The 24,683-nt window shown below is 38.2% G+C and overlaps 1 protein-coding gene across 2 annotated transcripts; it reads left to right on the top strand.

Annotated features, from left to right (window-relative positions):
- The first annotated feature begins 7,857 nt into the window (after positions 1 to 7,857).
- Positions 7,858 to 23,579, top strand: ANKRD7 (ankyrin repeat domain 7). 2 transcript variants are annotated; one of them, XR_012074319.1, is made up of 7 exons: positions 7,858 to 8,238; positions 14,555 to 14,669; positions 14,825 to 14,998; positions 15,877 to 15,983; positions 16,608 to 16,745; positions 20,631 to 20,755; positions 21,727 to 21,810. XR_012074319.1 is itself a non-coding variant. In XM_072964619.1 (7 exons), exons 1-7 carry the CDS (start codon positions 8,009 to 8,011, stop codon positions 23,183 to 23,185), a joined length of 861 nt encoding a protein of 286 aa, XP_072820720.1. In that variant the 5' UTR covers positions 7,858 to 8,008; the 3' UTR covers positions 23,186 to 23,579. The 2 variants fall into 2 exon arrangements, 1 of the variants encoding a protein (XP_072820720.1); XM_072964619.1 differs by lacking the exon at positions 20,631 to 20,755 and adding an exon at positions 23,178 to 23,579 and having other exon boundaries at positions 21,727 to 21,815.
- The last annotated feature ends 1,104 nt before the right edge of the window (positions 23,580 to 24,683 follow it).

The following is a 24,683-nucleotide window of genomic DNA, read 5'->3' as shown; positions in this document are numbered from 1 at the left end:
ACTAACAGTTTAAAACAGATAATCTTATTAATATCTGCTTTACTTAACATCTGTTTAACACCTTTATGAAGTCATTCTGAATTTTTAACCTAATGTGAAATAAATACAATAAAAACAACTTTTAAATAGTATTTGATACAAAGGTAAGCTATCCATGTCAGCATTTTTCTCAGCTGTGTAACACAATAGATTAGCCATGTGGATGAGAAAGTATACAGTCCCTTCATAATGGCACGTGAACCTACTTGTATAGGAGCCACGGTTAAAAAGCAACTCTTAACTGGCAAGATAGTGTATTCTGGGTCTTCACCTTCAAAATTAGGGAGCACTTAGTGGATATCATGTCCCAGGCAGGATGCCAAGTGCTTATAGTACTGATCATTTTACATATGGGGAAACTGAGGCTCAACAAGGTTAAGTGTCTTACAGGAGGTCGTGCTTGTGGGCAACAGGGCTCTAATTCAGCCAGGTCTTTGTACTCCTTATATAAGACTGCCTATCAGCAGAAAGTATAACCTCAAAATCTCTGCTGTCAAATATCTATCAGAAGCCTGGTTGAAGGAAATACTTAGACAACTAAGGCAGTTCCCAAAGCTGTGTTGTGGACCATTTTCATTTGGTTACCTGAGATGCTCTGAATAGTCCTGGGCCATGGTTCAGTAGATCTGAAATGTGGTTCAGCAGATCTGCAATGGGCCAAAAGAAATACTCACTAAATTGCTAAGTAAGGAAAGTGTGGTGGAAATATTAAAAAAGACCTAGCACTGGTCATATGCCTGGATGAGTCCCTAGTTCTGTCTCAGAATCCTTACCTCTAAGAGAAGATAATACCTGTCTTCCAGGGTTGGGACAAGTGAGCTCAGACTGCATTTAAAACACCTGGTGTGATTTGTGGACTCTAACAGTACACAGCTATCCTAGGTATTCAGAGGCCGGTGCGGAAAAGTTACAAACGTGGGTCTTGTCACCTTAGTCTTTCAGAGTCCCACTTGCTATCGTTATCTCTGTAAGAGTGGAATATATAAATCTTCATTCCTCTCTGTAGTGGGGAACCTGGGACATGAGGACAGTTGGTCTTTGTGAATCAGTGCTGCCTCCTAGTGATCACTGCTTCCTTTTCCATGTGTCTACAAACTTAAAAAAGTAGATTTTGGAGTTTTGTCAGGGACACCTGTCAAGCCATTAATGCATGGGAGATAATGTGCTTGAAGCTGTGGCTACACCAGGAAACTATATTAACAAGTCTTTTGTCCTTGTGAAGCTTTTATCTGTCTACGTAGCAAGTCAACCAAATCCCCTTGACACAAAAATTTACTGTCCAAGGTTATGAGTTATTTCACCAAATTCTTTCAGTACTCTGGGGTAATATGGGGCTTGGATTCATTTAAAGTGACCAGATACTATCTTTTTAAGTGACTGTAATTCATATTAGTAATTTTCCCAACCTTTTTTTGTTGTTGTTGTTCTAGGATTGAAGACTGTGTAGGTTGCATAACACTAAGGACAAAGGCAAAATAGGGCTTGGCCAGCAGACTTCTCTCATTGGTTAAGACTGTACCATCTGTTGCCTAAACTATCATCCCTTTGGTGAATAGAGGAACAGAGAACTATTCTTTAAACCATCTTCCAGATCTTTTCTTAGGTTTAGCATTTTAATAAATTTTAATAAATTTTTTTAAACATCTAATTTTTGTATTATAATTTTTGTTTTACCCTTTTACTTCCATCTTTTGTGTACATGTTTCTTTTTTAAACCCCCTTTTATTTTATAAGTGTATTACTTGTCAAGAGTGACGCAGGTCAAGTATTGGTAAAACTAGGAGCAGAGTCTCTCCTGTTATCTCTACTCTGGTGTTGTTTCAGCTATGAAATGGCTTCTACTCGTTTCCCATTAGGGTAATTTTCAATTCTACTGTAGACATTTTGTTTTCAGTTTGCTTTTCCCCATATACTGGCTTTACAAATACCACATAATGAAAATAGTACCAAATTGTTACTGCATGTGAAATATATTAAAAGGGAAAGAATCCAGGAGCAAGGGTCAGGGGTGAAAGACATTTCAGGGGATACAACACATTCTGTCATGTATGAAAAATGTGTGTGTGTGTGTGTGTGTGTGTGTTGGGGTTGCAGACAGGCAGAAAAATAAGATGTTCCTATTTGATGTCTGAAAATATGCACAAAAATATCTTATGTTTCATGTAATTTGCCTCATATGAGGAAAATTATAGATTATAATAAGTTGTCTCTACAAAGAGGAAAACTCTAAAACATAAAAGTTGCCAGAGAGTGCTACAATATGGTTAATATAACATTTTAAAATAAATGATCTGTAAGAGGTCGTAATGATAGCTAAATTTTTATTTATCTTAAAAGGTAAAATTGTATTTAAAAAAAGTGTTTAGATCTCTCAACCTGACTTGGATAAACTTTATTTAATTATGCAGAAAAGGGTCAAAGACACTTCAGACACATAGGAAGTATCATTTTTAGGAATTTTTATATTAGAGTCAGGTGAGGCCAGTGTAGCATGGCAGTGAGGGAAGTCAGACTTAGCTTGCAATTTAAACAAATGAATCTTCCCATGTTTGGTTGCTCCAATGAAAATGAGACAACCCTCCTCGGGTTGCTGTGAAGATTAAGATAACAAGCACTTAGAACACTGCTTGGAACATAGTAATCTGTCAATGTTAATAGTAGCTAACATCTATCCTAACATTGAATGATGGATTCAGGTTATCTATTGTGACCTAGGGAAAGTACTCAAAAATAATTAAGAGTATTCCTTGATAAGTTTCTTTGATACAAAAAAGAAAAACTAGCAAAATTCTGTTCAGACCTATAAGTTTATTGGAAATCAAAGTATCTTTTCTTTGTGCAAAAGGTGATGTGACATTTTAATCACCACATTTTTTTTTAATCCAGAGGCAGAGAAAGCACAGAGAAAAGCAATTAAAGTCACAGCGATTAGAAGTCAAAAAGATTAAAACTCTTCCGTGTGAAAAGGTAAATCGGAAATGGGACTATGCTAGCAGTCGGAAATGAAAAATGAATAAGAATTTGCATATTTAATTTTGTATATTAAAACTAAGTATCCTATGAAGATTGGAAGAATAGTTTAGGGCAAATGAAATTCTACATTAAAGAATGAATAACCTAAGCAATTCATCAATCATATTTCATTTCCTGAGTATTTACTGCATGAGGACATTGACAGACAACATGCCCAGTAAAGTGATATTTGAAGGCAATATACAAATGTGCCCAATGCGTGTCAGAGATTGCAAACGCTTCCATGTGTAGAGATGTGGGGAGGCACGGGGGAGAGTTCAAAGAAATGGACAGGTTTGTGCTGGGCCCTTAAGGATAGTAAGGATTTGCATAAATGGCTAGGAAATCTTTCTAAATTGGTAGACACAAAGGCAGGAATGAGCAAGTGTAATAATTCCTTGAATCACAGGAATAGACTGATCTATCTGTGCACCAAAGACTCATATCCTGCACACTCCAAACAAAGGACTGGGCCCTGACCAGCTCTGGGGAGATAACCTTTGAATGAACCTCCTCTGGGAGACTTAGTTCCTTTAGATTCAGAGAAAGGATCCTGCTGAACCTTGAAAATTATTGCAGCCTCTCCTAAAACGGAGGTGGAAACCCAAGTCACAATAGAGATTTTCATCATTATGTCAAACTCACGATCTGAGTAGCTGACCTTAACAGTGAGAATCTAAGGTAAGTAAGTAGTCCCCCACTGCTCTAGGATAGATGACTAGGAAATTTCATAGCCTGACACAGGTGGCTACACAGTACATAGGTCTTGGGAGACCACCTGGGAGCAAAGAGGATGAGCAGGTATCAGGAACTCAACAGATTATCTGAAAACTATTCTAAGCTAGCTCTGTTTCCTCTGTGTTATCTGGGGGACATGTGTTACACGGCTTGGGGTAATTTGTCCATGTCATTATCAGGCTAAAGGTTTAGACTTTGACTTGCAGGCAGTGTAGATCTGTTGGAGAGTTTTTATCAAAGTTTGTACAAAGTTATTGCTGGTAGCAGTATGGAGGGTGAGTGAGAGTGGGTGGTGAAGATTGAGGCTTAGTGATCATTTAGAACCTACTGTAATAATTTAAGGAAGAAGTAAGAGCCCACATTATGGCAATAGAAATGGGTGACAAGGGTACAAACAGAGATGGGGCAGCTCATTAGATGTAGAAGGTAATAACCCTTCAGTATGTCTGTATATGTCTTACACAAACATAGAGCTCCTGGTAACTGAAGGGTGGTCCGTAAGACAGGGGTGTCATCTCCCCAAAGAAGAGGAGACAGAAGCCTGATGGAAATGAGTTCAAGAGAGAATATGAAGAGAAACACTGGAGACAATCATCCCACACAACTCTGTCAAGGAATTTTATGCTAAGAGAAAGGGAGAAATGGGCAGTAGCTCCAGATTTTGTCTTTTATTTGTCTGTTTGGTTTTTTTCTAGCATTGGAATATTACAGCATATATTGAGGAAAAGAGAAAAAAAGATCCTGTTGGAGTCAGAGAGGGGAAAATTGATGGCGCAACATCCTTAATAAGTCAAGAAGTGATCATGTTTCCCAAGTGGAGAGACTGCCCTCCTTAGGAGCAGGGATATTTCATCCACAGTAACAGGAAAGAAGGAACAATGGTGGGCCAGGTGCAGGCACGTGGGTCAGTGTGGTCTTCCAGGCTTGTGCAAATTCCCTTCTGGTTGCCTTTCTTTTCAGTGAAATGTGAACAAGCTCATCAGAGGAAGAGACAGATAGATAGAGAAGGTATGACCTAGTGGTCCACGGGGTGGGAGTGTAAATGGACCTATGGACTGTCATTAGCACCAAGCATTTTAAGCTCAGTAGAGGAAATTTTTTAAACATTTTTTTTATTGAGTTATAGTCATTTTACAATGAGTAGAGCAAATTTTTAATGAAATGACTGTCCATCAGGCATTTCCAATGACTAGACTAGCATTTAGTAAACACTACTGTAAAAGAAACTTTGAAAGATCACCTAGTACAATTGCCATTATTCAGAAATGCTTTACTTTAAAAGGAAAGAGGGACACCTTTAATTAGCACATAGTACTTTTACTTCCTTTTTACTTCTCTCAACCTACACAAGCCAGATGTAGACAGGAATTGTTTAATAGCTGGAAGGGCCCTGAGAGATGGGAGTAAATGTCCCAGTAAAATTCAATTCACTTTTGATGGACGGATGAATGGAAGAATTAATAGACAAATGCACTTGGAGAACTCACAATTTTAAAAGGAAACTTATAAAGTAGTAATTTTGGTGTTGGAGTATCATCTTTTTGCTGTTATTAATTTTCAATGTTCTCAATTAAGACCTAATTCTAGTCTTTGTAAAATTCATAAGATGGGGTAAAAATATGTTCCTTAATTTGGAAAAGGAACGGTCTATTTTCAATTAATTCGAAGAAACTATTCTAACAAGAGAGATATGATTTTTAAGTTTGTGATATTTCTATTCCTGTATTTTCCAAGAATAGTTTCCTTATACCATTATGAGAATTTCTATACAAATATTAATGTTAGTTATAGAAATTGAAAAACTGATGAAAAAAGATGGAAAATATTAACCACAAACAAATATAAAAACCACTTGTAACTAAATACACAATCTTCCCTGGCACATTATTTTAGAGGCTTTTTTCTTCATAAATCTTGCTTGTATACTTTACTAGTTGATGTTATTATTCTTTCTAAATTTCCTTTTTTTGTTGTTTTCTTTATTTCTGAGAGTATATATAAAGAGTATTGAAGACAAGTCTTGATTTGTAGTTCTTGCCAATTTCATAAGTGATTAGATGTAGCCTTTGAAAAAGAGGGAAGTCAAAGCTAACACTCTTTTACCTGAGCAACATAAAGAATGGAGTTACCTGTTCTTAAGTAAGAAAGATAATAACAGAGTGGAGTGTCAGGAGATGAATTGAGACATGTTAAGTATGAGATGCTTACAGAGTCTATGGACAACAGGATGTACAGTCTGCAGTTCAGAAGAGGGAACCAGACTGGAACTCCCAAATTTGGAGTTGACAGTATACAGACGGTATTTAAAACCATGGGACTGAATGAGGTCACCCAGAAGGGAACAGGGATAGGGGAAGAAATTAAATGGATTCTGGATATATTTTGTAGGTAGAATTGACAGAATTTGCTGGCAGTTTAAATGTAACTGTAAAAGATAAGATTCAAGGATGACTCCAAGAATTTGAGGGAAAAAAAATTAAGCTACTGATGGATTTATCCTCAGGCTCTCCATTACTGGAGATAAAAAGGAGTCAGCAACCTAGGCTGAGAAGTAATGATCAGAAAGGAAGTGTGATGTCTTCGAAGCCAAGTGAAGAAAGTGTTTCAAGGAGCAAGCGATGGATTAACAAGTATTAAAATGAAAACTGAGAACTGACAATTGGATTTCACATGATGGAGCTCATAGTCAATCATACTTAAAACAGTGTGGATTGAGAGAAATGGGAGATAGGGTAATGATGGGAATTGCTTTAAAAGTGAGAACAGAGGAAGAAAGATTGTAGGCAGAGGCCACAAGATTATAGACAATTCTAAGGATTTTTGCTGTAAAGGAGAGAAATGAGGCAATAGTTGCAGGAAGAGTTTGTTGGGGTTTTTTTTGTTTTTTGTTTTTTGTTTTTTTGTTTTTGTTTTTAGGATAGACAAATAATAGCATGTACTTACATTAATAAGAATATCATCAGAGAGGGAAACTAAAGACATGAGAAAGCAGGAGAGGGTAGTTGCTGAAGCAATACAGAGGACGGGGTTCTAGTACATAATAGAAGTCCCGGCTTTGATAGAAACAGGGACATATCATCAATATGAACAGGAGAGACAAAAAAATACTCTTTTATCAAGGGGTAGGTACATAGGTAGATGTTCTGGTAGCCTACAGAATTTCTCTTCTGATTCATCCTCTTTTCTCCATGGGTCAGGAAGCCAGCTCATCAGCCAAGAATGAGTTTGAAGAGGGAGAATATATGAAATGTTCAAGGAATGTGTGAGTGTGAATGGATCAGGGAAATATCTAAGGATTGCCGGGAAGCATACTAATCCACTTCAGGAGGGTTTTTATGAACTAAAAGTGAGAAAAGACAGCATAGATTTGTATTTTCCTTTAGTCACATCCAGTGGCCCAGGGAAAACAAGTTTAGATGGGAGTTTTAGATTTAACTAGGTCAGTGGTTTAGGTAGATGAGTAAAAAGAAATGGGGGTGGGGCAAAGATATTGAAGGTATATATAGGGGAGTGATGATAATGATTAACCATGGACTTTGATCTAGTTAAGTAGGGAAGTGAGGACAGAGAACAGGGTGGTCAAGGTCAGAGAAAGGTTGCAGAATTAATGGACTGTGGGTGCAATGAGTTGGAAGGATTTTTTGAGTTTTGTGGTGAGAGAAAGTGAGCTTAAATTATGAAAGATGGTATTCAAAAGTATGTTTGAAATTGAGATTATGAAGGGATCTCAGTTATTGTTAAAGATGAATTGTACCACGAGAACCTTGTTGGTGACAGGCTAGGGGTAAGCTGGAGGCAAGATCCCTAGAGGAGTTTCATCTCCACCACGAGGAAGGTAAATCTCAGTCTGCAAGAGTTTACGCCATTAGGTCTGTCCTTGAAGGCGAAAGGGTTATTTGTAAGAAAGTTGGTAGCTTTCTACCCAAAGGCATTCCATCTAATAGGAAGACTGAGAGTGTAACAGTTAATCCAAGATCTTGACTGGTAGACCCTGCAGCTGGGTCCTAACCACGGCTGCGCGAGGCCCCGGGTGTTGCCAGGTAACCGAGGCAAGCGGTCCAGCCGGGTTCCGACCTTTGGTCAGCTTCCACTACACCGGGGTGAAGACCTGGCCACAGGAGCCTGCGAGCCAGGGGGCCCGGGCCCGCGGGTCAGGTAGGGCAGTTAGGAGGCCCAGGAACATTCTTGGTCCAACTGAAGGACTGTCTCCTGTGCCGCCATGAAGAAGATTTTCACCTTATGGCGGAGGAAGGTTGAGCCCCACAGTTCCTGTTCATACCTGTCTGAAGGCCAGGCCAGTATTGGGCCCCCTGCCCAGCCAGGCTACAACTTTCGAAATAAGGATTTAAAGAAACTTCACAAAGCTGCCTCAGTTGGGGATTTGGAGAAGCTGAAGCAGTACCTTCAGCTCAAGAAACATGACGTGAACATGCTGGACCGAGAACACAGGTGACCAGAGTGAGGAAGGGCGGCATGGAGGGGAAGCTGGGGCCACTGCGTTCTCTAACCATAAACGGGACTTGTGTGGGGGACTCCACTGCTTGTCACTGCGTGTTGCCCTTCGGGGAGAGGTCTGATAACCACTGGCAGAGGGTCACTCCCCCGACTGACTTTCAGCTTATTTGTTTTAAAAATAAACTTCAGAGTTTGAGATTTACAAATGCTACTCACTATATATAAAAATAGATTTTAAAACGTTTCTTCTGTATAGCATAGGGAAATATTTTCAATATCTTGTAATAACCTTTAATGAAAAAGAATATGAAAACAAATATATGTATGTATATGCGTGACTGGGACATCGTGCTGGACACCAGAAATCGACACATTGTAACTGACTACTTCAATAAAAATAACTAACTAAATTAATTAATTAATAATAAAAATGCTTACCTGGATATTGGAGGGCATTTGTGTCCTCCCTGATTCCCTCTGCCCCTCCCACTGCCTTAATCTCCACCTCGAGCTCCACCCTTTCCCCATCCTGTGGTACATACTGTCCCCAGCCACCTAAGATTTCCCATATTACTAATGTACTTATAGGAAAAGAGTAGAGGTGACTTACCAGATACAGTGGTTACTAAGACTTTAAGACTTTGAAACAGCAAAACAATTAACTTTTTAATGTGATCTCATATGAAAATATTTTTCCAGTTTCAGAGGATCCTCAGAAAACTTAACCACCACTCCCTGCAAAAAAAAAAATTATGTATAAATATTTAAAAATGTAGATGCTATGTATTTGGCACCAATAACAGAAAATATGTACTGCATGTACCTACCTAAAATCTTCTGGGGAGTTTTCAAGTCCCAGGGCATGAAAGGCATCACCTTTCATCATTATCAGGCAACTGGACACAGTGGTTAGAGGTTTGGTGACAGCTTGCTGATTGTTTTACCTCCTTCTCTTTTAACAAAAGCAGTCTATTTTACCTGACTTTTATCCTGCACCACTCCTTTGAATTACTTTACAGGGTCAAGAATAACCTCAACACGACTTTATTCGGTGGTCAGTTCTCAGTCTTACCTGGCTGGCATTTCAGCCACATCTCTCACGTGCCCTATCACTAGTTTTTGAAATATTGTCTTTCAGGACATTTGGTTCACCTGGCATTTCTCCCACTTCTGTGGACCCTTCTTTTCAGACTCCCTTCCTGGTTTCTCCTCATCTTCCTGACTGGTGAACATTGGAGGGCTCAGACCTTGAAGGATTCGCTCTCTCGCTCTCTCTCCCCCTCTCTTTATCTTCATTTGCCTGGTGAGGAGAGATTGGCTTTAAGTATCCATATTCTGATGTCTTCCAACTTTTTATCTCCAGTAGACCTCTCCCCTGAACTCTAGACTCATATATATAAATGCCTACACTATCACTTGTGTATCTAGTAGGCTGAGGTGTGCTGGTAAATGTTTAATATAAACAGGCTCTTGAGTAGGGGTGGGGGTGGGGCAAAGGGCGGAGAAGACCTGATTTCAGGCTGCCAATGTTATGTTTACTGAATAATTACTGAAAATTTAACGATTGGCTTCTGAGAGCCACTGGCTCCATCCCTTCAGTGCCCAGACATCTCAGACATACCCAAACCGCACTCCTGTTATTACTCCTCAGACATTTCTCTTTCTGTAAATGCTGAAGCCTTTCTTTCCTTCATTTAGGCTGGAACTCTTAGAGTTTGACTTCTCTCATTCTTTCACATCCTTCATCTGATTCAACAGCAAATCTTTTTGGTTCCACCTTCAAAATATATCTAAAACCCCACCATTCCTTTCCACCTTCACAGTTACCATGCGAATCAAAGGCACCATTGTATCTTAACCAGAATTACTGCCATCGCCTCCCAGCTAGTTTTCTTTTAACTTTTTCAGTTTATACTCAACACATTGGCCAGAATGATCCTCTAAAATGTTTGTCAAATGATGTCATCCCTTACCTATACAACTTCCACTGGCTTTCCATCTTATTAGGGGTAAAGCCAACGTCCTTCCAAAGTCTCATACAGCCCTACATGACCGTCACCCCACCTTGTTATCTCTCTGCTCTTACCTCCTACATTTCTCCCTTCCAGTCATCTCCAGCTACCCTGGCCTTTTTAGTGTTGCACAGAAATGCCAGACATGCCATTATTAGGGACTTTGGACTTGGTAGTTCCTTTCCTTGGAGTGCTTCCCCCGGAGATGTCCACATGACGTGCTCTCTCACTTCCTTCAGCAGTTTGTCACCTTCTCAGTGAGTGCTTCCCTGGCTACTCCACCTACAGTTGTACCCCCTTCACGCTGACGTATTCCATCTCTCTTCCCTGCCTGATTTTTCTCTTTAGTACTTAATACTGTCTGTTGTATCTTGTATTTTAAGTTTTTTGTTGTTGTTGTTGATGTCTTCCTCTAGCCATGTATGATCCAAAAGCACAGGTATTTTTGTCTGTTTTGCTTGCTGCTATATCTTTATCACCTAGAATCTTGCCTAGCCATAGCAAGTGCTTAATAAATATTTTTTGATGAATGTGCACATACATACATACATAGAGATAAATATAATAATTTAGAGATACTGTTCAGCAATAAAAGGATATCTCTCATTAATAAAAGAAATGAATTACTGACACGTGCAACAACATGGATGAATCTTGAAGGTGTCGTGCTAACTGAAATAAACTAGATACAAAAGACTATATATATTGAATGACTCCATTTATGTGAAATTCTAGAAAGGCAAAAGTATAGCCACAGAAAGCAAATTAATAGTTTCAGATGGAGACTGGGGGAAAGGGACTGATTGTAAAGGGGCATGTGGGAACTTTTTAGAGTGATGGAAATGTTCTTTATCATGTTTATGGTGGCCATAGTGGCCCAGTAGGAAGAACATTGTTTCAGGAATAAAAATCTGAATTTGAGGCCTGCTCTGCATATGTATGACCTTGCTCCTAAATCTCATCTGTCAAATCAGAACTGTTAGTAGATTTAGTGTTTTTCAAACCAAGATCTGCAAAGCCCTACTGCAGACTACTTCTTATTTAACCCAAGTAGCTCTCTGTTAATGTGCTTTGCTTATTTGGCATGTACCTATGTTTTTACTTCAAAAGCACCTAATAAGTTTTATTTCAAGAGCACAGTGCCTAATAAGTTTGAAAATAAACAGGAGATGTTGAATAGCTCTTCCAGCTATAAAATTAAATTACTTCTATGGTTTTTAATAAAAAGTCCTTCAGATCTATATATAGCCTGGTAGGTAAAGTGTCAAATCCAAATGAATATTTCTAGTCACATTATTCAAACCCAGATTAGATATAACATGCCCAGCCTAGAGTTGGAAATAATGTAATGGTCCAGTATGAGGTAGCTTCCTGGTTGCTTCTCCATTTACCCTGAATTCTAAATGATCAAGAGCCCAACAAAGTCTGCTGATGAGAAGGGTATTATTCTCATGACAGGACCTAACTGAAGATGGCAGCTGTGTCCTGGTGTCTCCCCCTGTGTGGTGGAAAACAATTCTCGTTTCAGTCTCCATAGTAATGACTCTTCACATCCAAGTCATGCCTTTTTCTAAAGTTCAGTTAGAGATTTCTTGGATCTGACAATTCTTCACCTGTCCACAATCTATGCTGACAGTTCTTTCACTGGTATATGAGAGACTGACAGACTGAGAGAAAACAGAACTTGAATGAAACAGGACACTAGCTCACCTGAAACCCTAGGAACCAGCACTAGGCCCCAGAGAATTCAGATTTCTTGTAAGATAAGTACTATGAGATAAAAAGTAACAATAGAAAGTCTTCAATTGGGAATATAAGAATATAATACATTAATAAAATAAAAGTTACGGATTTTTTAGAAATCGAATAGTTTCCTTGGTTTTAAAGCATTTCTCTAAATTTTTGTAAATATATGTTTTGCATCCAACTGTTTCAAAAAAAAAAACCAGAATGGTTTTTGTTTTTGACATTAGGTAAAAAACATTCACATTGGTCTTGAAGCATTTTCCTTATATGTGTACACATTTGGCAAATGGCCATAACAAAGAATGAATATTTTAATTGTGATCTTTGGGATTAAGAACAGTTAAATCTAAAACTTGAAGGCAAATGTTATATCCACATATGCTTAAGATATTTTGTCTTTTTAAATCAGGATGAGTCATTTAAAAGGATGCCAAATATTCTGAGTAAAAATCTTTAGAAGACTGTCTTGAAGGCTGAGTGGTCTTATAAAGGCAGAGTGATCTTATAAACTTTGTAATGTTTCCTGCTGTACATGAATTAGTCTTGCTTTCAGATTTTGTGTAAAAGACCACAGGACTGTATTGCTCAGCACTTCCTTAGAAAGCTGAAGCTTTCATAGCTATTTTATTCTATTGAATTTGTGGCTGAGTTCCTATGTTCTTGGGACACACGGATGGGCTCTGAAATTTTTATAAAAGTTCATCACATAGTGTTTAAGACTTAATTTGTAGAGTGAAATTATCCAGCAGGGCTACAGCAGCCACGTTTGGAGGACCTACCAGGAATTAACAAATGCCACTTACCTTCTCTTAGAGAAGAGAAATTGGGTTTTGTTTCTGGTTTTTGGGTTTTGTTTGTATATTTTAATTCATAGAAAAGAGAACTGGAGTTAGAGAGAGAGAGATGGATCTAAAAATTGAGTAAAAGCCATCTACGTTCCTTAAGACTAAATTCTTGAGATATCTGTAAAAGTGAAGGAGATGGATCAAAATGTTTGTTGGATTTGCTGTGCTACCGCAAGAAGCTATTTTAGGTCAGCTTAAAGCCATTTGGCCCTGTATGTTTGGGTTGAAGACTGGAGAAACTTCCTATTATGCAAGGAAGTTTATCTTTAAGCTAAATTATGGATGTTAATAAAAAGGCTAATCAGTGTTTTCCCTGTATCAGGATTTCTGAGAAATCAAATTAGTTATCAGAAGTGTGTTTGGTAAGGATGGAATCACAGCAAAATAAAGTAGGTAATTTTGGGGGATATTTCATCTACACGTGGATGTCTGAGGAGTCATTTTTGTTCTACAATAAAGTATTCCTTTCCAATGACTGGCAAGTATGGGTTCCTTAAATTCAGATCTTCTTTATCATGGAGGATGTAAATCATGTATAACTTCTGGCTTTAGTCTGTCATCCAAGCTGACCATTCTCTTTCTGATCATAGTGTTTCTTCAAACAGAATAATATATTGGTTAGGTGTCCGCTTTTTGTACTGTAGTTATAGTCTTGCTGATAGAGATTACATTCAGGTAAACTTGATTAGAACTTTGGATTTCTAAGTGTTCAAAGTTATTTTTAATATTTTCTTGATTTATTCCCATAAATGGTAAGTTATATCATCATGTATGGATTTCGTCAGTCTAGTTCTTTGAAAGCTACATTATTTTCAAGTCCTTCTGGGACACACTTTGCTACTGTTAGTGTCAATAACAGGTCTGTCTGGGGACCCATAAATTACTTCTGAGGACCTAAAATTAAGTGGGGCAATGGCATCTGAAGTCTCTCATCTGGGAACGGGGCTATGTATATAAGGACTCTGTATTTTAAAATTACCTAAAAGCAAGGATATGACGATACCACCTTCACAAATAAATAAACGTTCACTGAGGGCCAGTCCAGGCTAAACACTACAAAGTTTAAACGGAACTAATTCCTATCTGACATACTTCATGAGTGTGTGCTTGGTTTCTGGGAAGGGCTACACAGAACATCGCTCTTTGAGAAGCAGAGATTATTTTAATAAGTTAAAATTGGGTTGAGATCTACAACTTAAAGGGTCCTTAGGCTTTCGCCTTTGTGTTCATTTCTTAGATGCAAATGCCAACTTTATAGCTGAGCAAAGGGAGAGACACATTCTTAGGGGCAGATGCCATGGAATAGGGGTTCCAAACACAGGCAATGCCCCCTCCTCCTGGGAGCCGGCACATGTACCTCAGATTTTGGAGGACATTTCTAGGTTTTATTGGATGTCTAATTTTATCATTCTTTCCAAGGATCAGGCTCCATTTTGGTGTTTTTAAAAGAAAAACAAACCATTTTTTAACTCACAGTTAAATTTTCTTCAAAGCAAAACCAGTTAAATATTTGATCTTTAAGGCATTTGCACAGCCATTTTCATTCTGTAAAAAGCAATTATAATTAGTGTAAATGTTGCATAAATATAAATAAGTACATGAAGCAAGTACCTTAACAATATATGATCTTGCTTGTTCTTGAGTATAGCAGGCATCTTCTCCAACTAAGACTTACCTCTAACTTTGTGTTTCATTATATTGATACAGAACACCTTTGCACCTGGCCTGTGCTAATGGAAATTCAAATATTGTCTCGCTCTTAATTGAGAAACAATGCAAAGAAAGTGTCTGGAATGGTGCAAACAGATCTCCATCGACTAAGGTGTGCTAGTTTTTCCTTTTCAGTTGAATTTTTCTTCTAATCCTAGTTAGCTTTTCTTATATTTCATATTTTAGAACATAGTATTAGACTTTAGTTTGACATATCAGATCCTGAGTAGTAAATCGGTTACCCATATATTCTTTTTGTACTGCCAGGCAGTGCAGCGTGACAAGGAGAGCTGTGCTGCTATTCTTCTGGAGCACAGTGCAGACCCAAACCTGGTGGATTTAGATGGCAATACTGCTCTTCACTACGCTGCCTGTCATCCAAGTATCTCATTAGTTGAAAAATTGCTCGAACACAAAGCTAACCTTGAAGCTCAAAATAAGGTAGTCTTCTCTTGAAAACAACACATTATATTTTAGAAAGTAGTGAAAGAAGGTAATTCATCGCAGATCATTTATATCTGTTGAAACACATGTTATACAAAGCGTGAATTTTCCAAAGTGAAATTAGGGTGAAGGAGAAGGTGATCCAATACTGATGAGAATTTCCTTTTTAAAAAAAATCTTTCTCCATTTCATTTCAGAGTATACCCCTGACCTACAAAGGATTATGTTTAACAATTATAACTGATCAAAGGTCTATATCAAATGAGACATGTTTGCTTTCCCTAAAATGAATATTGATTAAAAATCACAAAATCTACATCTTTTTAAATTTTACTTAAAAACTTATGAATAATTATAAGAATAGGGTTGTATTAGAGAATCACTTGTTATACTCAAAGTAACCCAACTCTCCTATTAAGACTTTATTGATAACTGATGAGTATTTATTTTTAAGCTTCTTAACACTTTAGATCACTGATACTTTATCTATGTGACAGCCTCAAATAAGTGCTAACCTTGGAGGTTTAAATGAAACCCTATGGAAACCCAACTGTAACAAATCATGAAATGTGAATTAATGGTTTGCAGTATTTATGTTGAATGCTAAGTGCTCATTACTTAAATATTCCAGGCTGCTCTTGCCCACAGTTTGAATTAAGCCTGAAGTAGAAACTTTTATTTTTTGACTGGCCAACTCCAATTTATTTTCTTGATCTCTAAAGTCATATTTTGTTATATGTCAAAATCTTTTAAAATTTGAGTGTACATTCAGAAGTTTCATATAAGCATCCTTATTTTTGAATTGAACTTAATTCTAAAAGGCATATAATGTTGGTACAGTATTATAAATAATCACTTTGAAATAATTTTTTCAGGATGGGTATACTCCACTTTTACTTGCCATTACTGAAAATAATGCAGAAATGGTAGAATTTCTTCTGAAGAGAGGGGCAGATGTGAATGCTTCAGATAAAAATCAAAGGTATAATTAATGTTAAACAAGAGCATATAACTACAGCTATCTAACAGGAATATATATAAAATGCTAAGTGCTCATTTCTTAAATACTCCAGTCTGCTCTTGCCCACAATTTGAATTAAGCCTATATATATTTGCTATTGAAAAGATTTGCCATATGATTTTGGACAAATTACCTGAATTCCCAGGATCTATTTTTCCATCTGTAGTATCAAAGAGTTGGGCCATACTGGTTATTACTATTATTATTTTTTGTAATGTTAGAACCTTCCACAGGAACTCAACCTCTCAGTCCCAGATGCTATAGTTAAATGGGGATGGGGCACCCAGAGTCTCAGATACACCCCTCCATAGAATTTCTGAGACATCTCCTAGAAAAGGGTTCCAGGGAGCAGGGATTGAGATCTGCTGAACTAGCTGCTTCCTAGGGTCTCTTTTCTTCAGTCTACGACATGACCTGTGATTGGCACACCTCTCTGAGCAGATTTGCCCCACATTTTACATCCTTGTCCTGACTCCTTTCCTGGTAGAGATCCTACATATGAACAGTAAATTTAAAAGACTTAACTTTTTAAAAACACAAGTTTAAGATTCATAAATGAACATTTATTTATATCTCCTGCTCCAGAACAGCCCTTATGATTGCTCTGAGCGATGAACCATCGAGTTTAGTCAGTCTTCTTCTTCAGCAAGAAGTGGACCTATCCCGCCAAGATATTTATGGATTCACAGCTGAGGAATATGCTTCCTTCAATGGTTTTACCAGGTAAGTGATGCTGCGTATCCTTTAGCAAGTGTGTGGAATTTGAGCATCAGGAAAGAAATGCGAGCCCCAAAGTACAAAGCTGGAGTAGGCTCCACAACAGGGTAAACAGAAATCTGGACCCATGGATCCAGAGATGCCTGATTTCTTCCATTTGTAGGGCCCGATCAATGTAAGTACTGCAGGTAGGCCGAGTCTACAGATTAATTCCCAATGGCACAGGCATTTCAAGTAGGCCAGAACAGGCGTTCCAGCCAACAGTGACAAAGCCATTAATAAAACATAAAAAACCTAAGAGGAGATCGGCAACAGTGGCAGAGCCTGAGCTCGCCTCCTCTCTCGGGCGCACCAAAACTTAACTATTTCATGACGACCATTGACAAAACAGACCAGAACCTACGAGAAAAGATCTTCTACAGGGAAAGTGATAAAGAAGCAACCACAAGGACACAGGCAGGAGGGGCAGAGTCATGATATAGTCAAGTCCCACTCCCCGAGGTGGGTGACCCACAAACAAGGGAAGAATAGGAATTGCAGCGATTCTCCCACAGGAGTGAAGGGTCTGAGCCCCACATCGAGCTCCCCAGCCTGGAGTCTGGCACTGGGAATACAAGCCCTCAGAGCATGTGGCTTCAGAGGGCTGGGGGAAATGGAGGCTTCACTCTTAAAGGGCACATACAAAACATCACACTCTCCAGGACTCAGAGCAGAGGCAGTAATTTGAAAGAAGCCTGGGTCAGACTTACCTGCTGATCTTGGAGAGTCTCCTGGAGGGGCAGGAAGCAACTGGACCTCACCTTGCGGATGTAGACACTGGTGCCAGCCATCTGGGTGCTGGTTCTACCATGTGGACACTGGTGCTGGCAGGCACCATTTTGGAAACCTTCCTTTGGGTTATTAGCCTCAGGACCCAGCCTTGCCCTGGCTCAACAGCCTATAGGCACCAGTGCTGGATGCCTCAGGTTAAGCAAATAACTAGGCAGGGACACAGCTCTACCCACCAGCAGCTGCCGTAAGACTCCCTGAACCCACAGCCATCCATGGGCCCAGACCTGGACCCATACTCTAGTGTGCAGGCATCAGACCCAGAACCCCCAGGGCCCTCCAACCTGAAAACCCTGGACCTAGTTCCACCCACAAGTGGGCAGACACAAATTCTGCAGCTTGCAAACCCAGCCCATCCACTAGCAGGTAATACTCTGCCCTGGGACCTGCTGGGCCCTGGCCCCACCCACCAGTGAGCATGCTCTAGCCTCAGGACCAGCCTCACCCACCCTCAGGCAGATATGAGCCACAGTCCCATAGCCCATGGACCTGGCCCCCACAATGAGCAGCCCAGATCCTTCCCTGGGACCAGCCTCACCCACTAGCGATTTGACACCAGCTCTGGGACCCCTGGGCCCTGCAAGCAGACCCCATGATCCAGTTCTGTCAGTCAGTAAGCTGGCACTAGCCCCAGGATCTGGCTTCACCTACCAGAGGGTGGGCAACAGCCCCAGGGTATCCTGGACCCTGTCTGCACCCACCTGTGAGCCAGCACTAGCCACAGGGAACCCCAGGAAAAACCTACACCAAAGAATACTCTGCAGTCAGCTGCCTCATGACCCAGCCCTGCCAACCAATGTCCTGCAGGCCCTGCACAAGGCAGGGCCTGGCAGCCTGGTTAGGGGCCAACCATGCCTACCAGACCACCCACGGTAATCAGCCTGTCACAACAGAAGGACCCACCCAGCCCACACAGAGGGAACCCCTAGAGCAAATAGCTCTGGGGACAAAACAGGCTGGAAGACAGAGTAGTGGAAATCACTGCTGCTGAACAGAAAAAAGAAAAAAAGAATGAAAAGGAACAAGGACAGTTTAAGAGACCTCTGAGACAACATCGAACACACTAATACTCACACTATAGGGGTCCCAGAAGGAGAAGAGAGAGAGAAGTGGGCTGCGAATACATTTGAAGAGATAATAGCTGAAAACTTCCCTAACTTGGGAAAGGAAACAGATATCCACGCCCAGGGAGGGCAGAACGTCCCATATAGGATTAACCCAAAGAAGAACGTATCAAGACACATTGTAATTAAAATCACAAAAGTTAAAGATAAAGAGAGAATATTAAAAGCAACAAGGGAAAAGCGGCAGATAACATACAAGGGAACTTCTTTAAGACTATCTGATTTTTCAGCAGAAACTGCAGGCCAGAAGGGAGTGGCACAACATACTTAAAGCAATGAAAGGCAAAAATCTACAACCAAGAATGCCCTACCCAGCAAGGCTCTCATTCAGATCTGATGGAGAATAGATTTGGAGGGTATTATGCTGAGTGAAGTAAGTCAGAGAGAAAGAGACAAATACTGTGTGATATCACCTCTATGTAGAATTTTAAAATAAAACAAACTAGTGAATATAATGAAAAAAGAAACAGACTCACAGATACAGAGAACAAACTAGTGGTTACCAGTAGGGAGAGGAAGCAGAGAGGAGCAAGATAACGGTAGGGATTAGAAGGTACAAACTACTATGTATAAAATAAATAAGCTACAAGGATATATTGTACAGTGCAGGGAATATAGCAAATACTTCATAAGAACTTTAAAGGAGTGTAACCTTTAAAAACTGAATCACTATGCTGTATACCTGTAACTTGTATAATATTGTACATCAACTATATTTCAACAACAAAAAAATAAATGGGCAATAGAATTGGGCAAAAGATGATTAATCCACACAAGACCCTTGAAGTGTTTTTACATATTAGTAAAGTTTTTTTCAAGTTTATTCAAAAACAATATTATTGTTATTGTGTCTTTAGATAACGATAGTTTGATAAGTTTTCAGAATTCAGAATTCTTAAGTATATTCTCATTATACCCAAAAGACAAAATTTTAATAATGAACACGAATTTCTGATTTTAATAATCAGTGAGAAAATAAGGTGCAATGAACAGATTATTTCACAGCTAATGAATTTAAACATGTAGAATATTTTCTTTATAATTTTAACAGTAATTATAAATTATGCATAGGTATTTTTGTTATTTTATTGCTTTCTTATTCTTCTTCCACCTAAAATTCATATTTTAGCCATTAATTTCATGTGACAATCAAAGGGGGAGAGGGAGAGAGGGAAAGAAATAATTTTCATATACACACTCAGATATTTATTTTAAAAGTCTTAATTTAATTGAACTTTAGAAACTAAGGAATTCATAATTGATTAAATATATGAACCATAATTGAAAACACTATTTCCTTCTTTGCAATATCAGACATGTGTATCTTGTTTTACCTGGGTTTTTAAGCAAACCATATGTTTAAAAATTTAAATGAAATAAAGAGATAAATTACTGGTGAATATCTATACTATAAAAAGGATTATTTGCTTTATAACAGAGATTCCTAACTGTTCATTCATCACTTAGAAAGTCTGGATATATGAAACTACGGGACACATATATCTGTATAGTAATAGATCTGTTGGTCTGAAAACAGTGATTGTATATCTAAATAACTTGCTTGTATATCTTGTGAAGCTATCATTGGGTATGTAATTGAAAGGAAATCTCACAAACTTCTTTCATCTCCCCCAAGTGGTTTTTAGAACATTCTTTTTGTGGTTTGCTCCATCATTAATTTAAGAATAAATAAATGACCGTGGAATTTTTACCACCTCAGTGTTACTTTAACATTTTCAATGATGAAAATTCTAACAGCATTATATTACTTTTCTTTTTCCCTAAGACGTAAAAGAGAGGTAACTTCCTAATGACTAAGCAATTACTTTTAGGACGTGGGAACTTTTAGCATTTAATAAAAACTGCAAATAACTCTAAGCTGCAATCTAATTCCCCTGTCATTGTTTGTTTGCTTGTTTTTGCCCCTCTTTTGTAACAGGAACTAAGCTCTCTGTAGTTGTGACTTTTGTTGCTTGAGTAGCGGTTGGCCATCCACCATATTCAGTACACAGCCTCTGCTTTCTAGGACCATTTGTTAGATCTCTTTCCTGGTTCTGGGGCTTGGTAAGAATGGGAACATAGAATATGTTTTTCATATACATAGTTTTTAAAAAATGAGTGAAACTGTCTCAAATGAGGGAATTATATTTAGATATTTATTTTACAGTTAGTTGTAACTCATACATTGCCTCATTTCTTTCACTGAAATTCTCTAATCATATGCCTGTTCATGAGTGGCTAGAATGAGCTCTTTTCAGGCAAGGAGAAAAAGTTTATTCTTTACTAGATATGTTTCAGTCTCAGACTGAGTTAATTGTCTTCCCTTTGTCAGTTTACTGGTAAGCCCAAGTGTTATGAGCTTAACTGATCTGTGCTCCTCCAAAATTCATGTGTAAGTCCCACCTCCCAGTACTTCAGAATTTAGTTGACTGTGTATGGAGAGAGGGCATTTAAAGAGGTGTTAAGTTAAAATGACTGTGCAATTAGGGTGGGCTGTAATCCAATTTGACAGGTGTCCTTCTAAGAGGAGATCAGGAAAATAGAGACACATCTAGGGTGCTGGTGTTCAGAGGGAAAACTTAGCCAAGGAGAGAGGCTTGGAACAGACAGATCCTTCCTATATGGCCCTCAGAGGAAACCAACCCTGCAGGCACCTTGATCTGGGACTTCCAGCCTTCAGAATTGCAAGAAAATAAATTTCTGTTGTTTAAGTCACCCAATCTGTGGTATCATGTTATGGCAGCCCTAGCGAACTAACACACCAAGGATAACCTAAAGCCACTTTTTCTACCCTGCTAGTGGCTTATTTATGACAACAAGAAGAGAAGTGCCAGAGAATGGGAGTATGTGAGATAAAAATGATGTCTGTTGCTGGAGTTGGCTTCAGAAGAGGCTCGAGGTCAGCAGTGAGCATGTGATGTACTTGGGAAGGCATTAGCTAATGTCTAAGGGTTTGGTTTGTTAATTATATATTCTGAATTGAGCTAAATATTCATGAGTGCTGGAATTCATATATATTTTCTCTTCATGGGTAGATATCATCAATTAACTGCTAATTATGGAAAGGAGATATCTGCAGATACAACTTTGGACACTACATTTGATATACAAGAACTGAGTGAAGGTAAGAAGATACGAAGTGAACAAGTAGTTTTTCTTGTTGCTTTTTATTTCTTTGTTTTTTAGGAAGGGACACCACTTTTGCATATAATAACCAAGTTTGAGATTTTCTTCAACTTTGAAATGCTTAATATTTTTAAGAACTGTTCTTAAGCATATTGGTAATTAATATTCTGACACTGTTGAGTGAAAGTGTAATGTGAAAATACACGGAATGATTAAGACATTTTTATTTATAGTCTCTCAATGAGTTATAAAAAATACAATTTTGCATGCATATAGAGATTTTTCAAAGATTTAAAGCTATTAGTATATTTTTAAATTCTATTCTAAAAATATTTCGGATAAATACATTTGATTATAGTTAATATAATACATACCTAATCATTACATAAAACTTAAAATGAAGTAATTATATTTGGGAAGAACTGAAAATGCTATGCATCTATTAAAATAATTTTTGGTGCTTATTTTAAAAAATACATAGTTATTTAGGTATGTGAAATACCTTTGTGTGTGTATGTGTGAATATGTCTTACACTGGCATTCTTTTAAATAGTTACATGAAATAAAAATTCATACAGTTATTCTGTGTACTTACCAGCAACCACACTAGGTAGGGTACTAACCTACCCTTCACCTATAGTGTAAAAAGGAAAAAAAAAAGGAGGGGCAGAGAGGGAGCCTGATGGCAATAGGAGATCATATAAAAGTCTCAACTTCACACTCTCTCCATCCCCTCAACGGTATAGTTATGATACTTAGAAGAATGTTTGGCCCTATTGATTCTAGGTAGATAAATTTAAGAGAGAATTTCCCTAAATTCCCCTTTTATAAAGCTTAATCTTTATTTTTCAAGAAATTTTGTTTTTTGGATTCGATCTACATCTTTCTCTCCTACCATCTCTCTCTCTCTCTTTTTTAATGACCACATAGCTATAAGAAGAGAAGAATTTCTGTGATCTACACTTCACTTCTTTAGGGAAATAAAGCAGTAGAACCCGTGGAAACACCACTCCCACATTTTGTGTATCTCATGAGGGCAAACAATTAAAGCCACCCCCAATCCTTTCACTCTGGCAATGCATGTTTCCAGTTTCTAGTGAAATTTTAGTTTTGTATGTGTTAAAGTATAATAGAAATACTAGGTCAAGAAAATTATCAGAAGACACTGCAAAAGACAGCAAACTTAAAAAGTTATATTTCTGTCAGACTCAAAGTGGGTAACTTCATTATTCATTTAAAAATGATTGTGAAATGCGGAAGTATCAATGCTAAATTATAATTGTGTTGTAGCTGAGGCACAGAATTTAAGAAATATACTTGAACATAAATGAAGACATTAAAGCTATCACTTGTTTTCTAGATGTGTAATTTCATGCCTGCAAATCCTTTGCTGCTGCCTTGGATTAGAAAAGTCTGTTTTGAAAGAACAGTTAAGTGAACTATCACAGCATTTTTGCCGACTAATCATTTGAAGAAAAGCTTGTGACATGGAGAGCCATTTTTACCGTAGAAGATGTGAAGAAATTTCAAAAGACATATGTCTCTTATCATGACTTGTCAGTTGAAAAAATACAGTTTGTGTTCAATATATGGGCAGAAAAAAACTTTTCAGTCAAAATATTAGATGAGATATTAGTAAAAGTAAACTTTGCAACATACTACGTTGAGCCTGCATTAGAACGTTCAAAATAAAGCAAAAATATTAACATTCTGGCTATAAAATAGAGGAAAAAAATAATAAATAATCCTGTATAAATGGAAATCCTCTTGTATTTTATGTACTTTCATTGATAAAGTGCTTTTGATTTTTTAGGGATATTATATTAATATGTATTCAGGAAATTTGGGTATTACAGAAAAGAAAAAAATATGCATCAACTGTAGTCTCATCACCCAAACAAAACATGTTATATTTTTGGCATGTTTTTGTAGTGTTTTAAAATTTACTTACCTTCTTTTCCCTCAAAGGGAATTTTAGCATATTGGTAAATAATATTCTTTCCTTTTAAAAAACATAATATATAGTATGTAGTCCGCACTGTGCTCCTTGCCATACCTTAAACACATGCAGTGTGGTCTGACTTCAGGACTGTTCCTGGAAAGGCTCTTCCTTTAGCTGTCTCCTGGGACGGCTTCTTTGCCTCATTTGGGACCTCAGTGCAGCTTTCCTGTCTGTCCTGCCGTTCTGTCACTTACAGCTCTTTATTATTTCTCCCTTTCCTCCTAGCCTTTCAGATTGCAAGCTCCATGAGAGCTTCAATATTTCGTCCATAGTTAAACCTCCATCACCCGTAAAATGCCCGGAGTACAGTAGGTATTCAGTTTGCTATTTACATGATAACTGACGCATGTCAGGCACTGTTCCAAGTGCTCTGCATATGCCCTATGCAGTCTTCACAGTCTTGGTGAGATAGGTACTGTTTGCATCCTCATTTTATGACGACGATGTTGAGGTGCAGCAAGGCTTAACGACTTGCTGGAGCTTACTGAGCTACGAAGCTGCAAGCAGGGATGTGAACCCACGCACTCTGGGTTTGAACCTACCCAGTCTGACTCCAGAATTCGCCCCATTAATTAATATACCATACCATCTCTCTCATGAATAGATGGATATATATCAGTCTTATAAACTCTGCTTTTAATGGCTCAGAGGAAAGACTTGTGCATTATTTGCAACTTATTTGAACGGCTCATTCATTTAAATATGTTTGTTGAACGCCTCGCTAGTGCTAGGAGATGTGGAAGTGCTGAAGTGGAGGGAAAAACCTGACAATTTCTGACAGCAACTCAACACACACTTAATTTCCACTCTGGTTTAAGTCAGTGGTTCTCAACTGGTGGTAATTTTGTTCCCCAAGGAATATTT

The sequence above is a fragment of the Vicugna pacos genome, chromosome 7 (assembly GCF_048564905.1).
Source record: "Vicugna pacos chromosome 7, VicPac4, whole genome shotgun sequence".
NCBI classification, from domain to species: domain Eukaryota; kingdom Metazoa; phylum Chordata; class Mammalia; order Artiodactyla; family Camelidae; genus Vicugna; species Vicugna pacos.
Note: the sequence above shows the minus strand (reverse complement) of the source record. Positions and strands in the feature narration are given on the sequence as shown.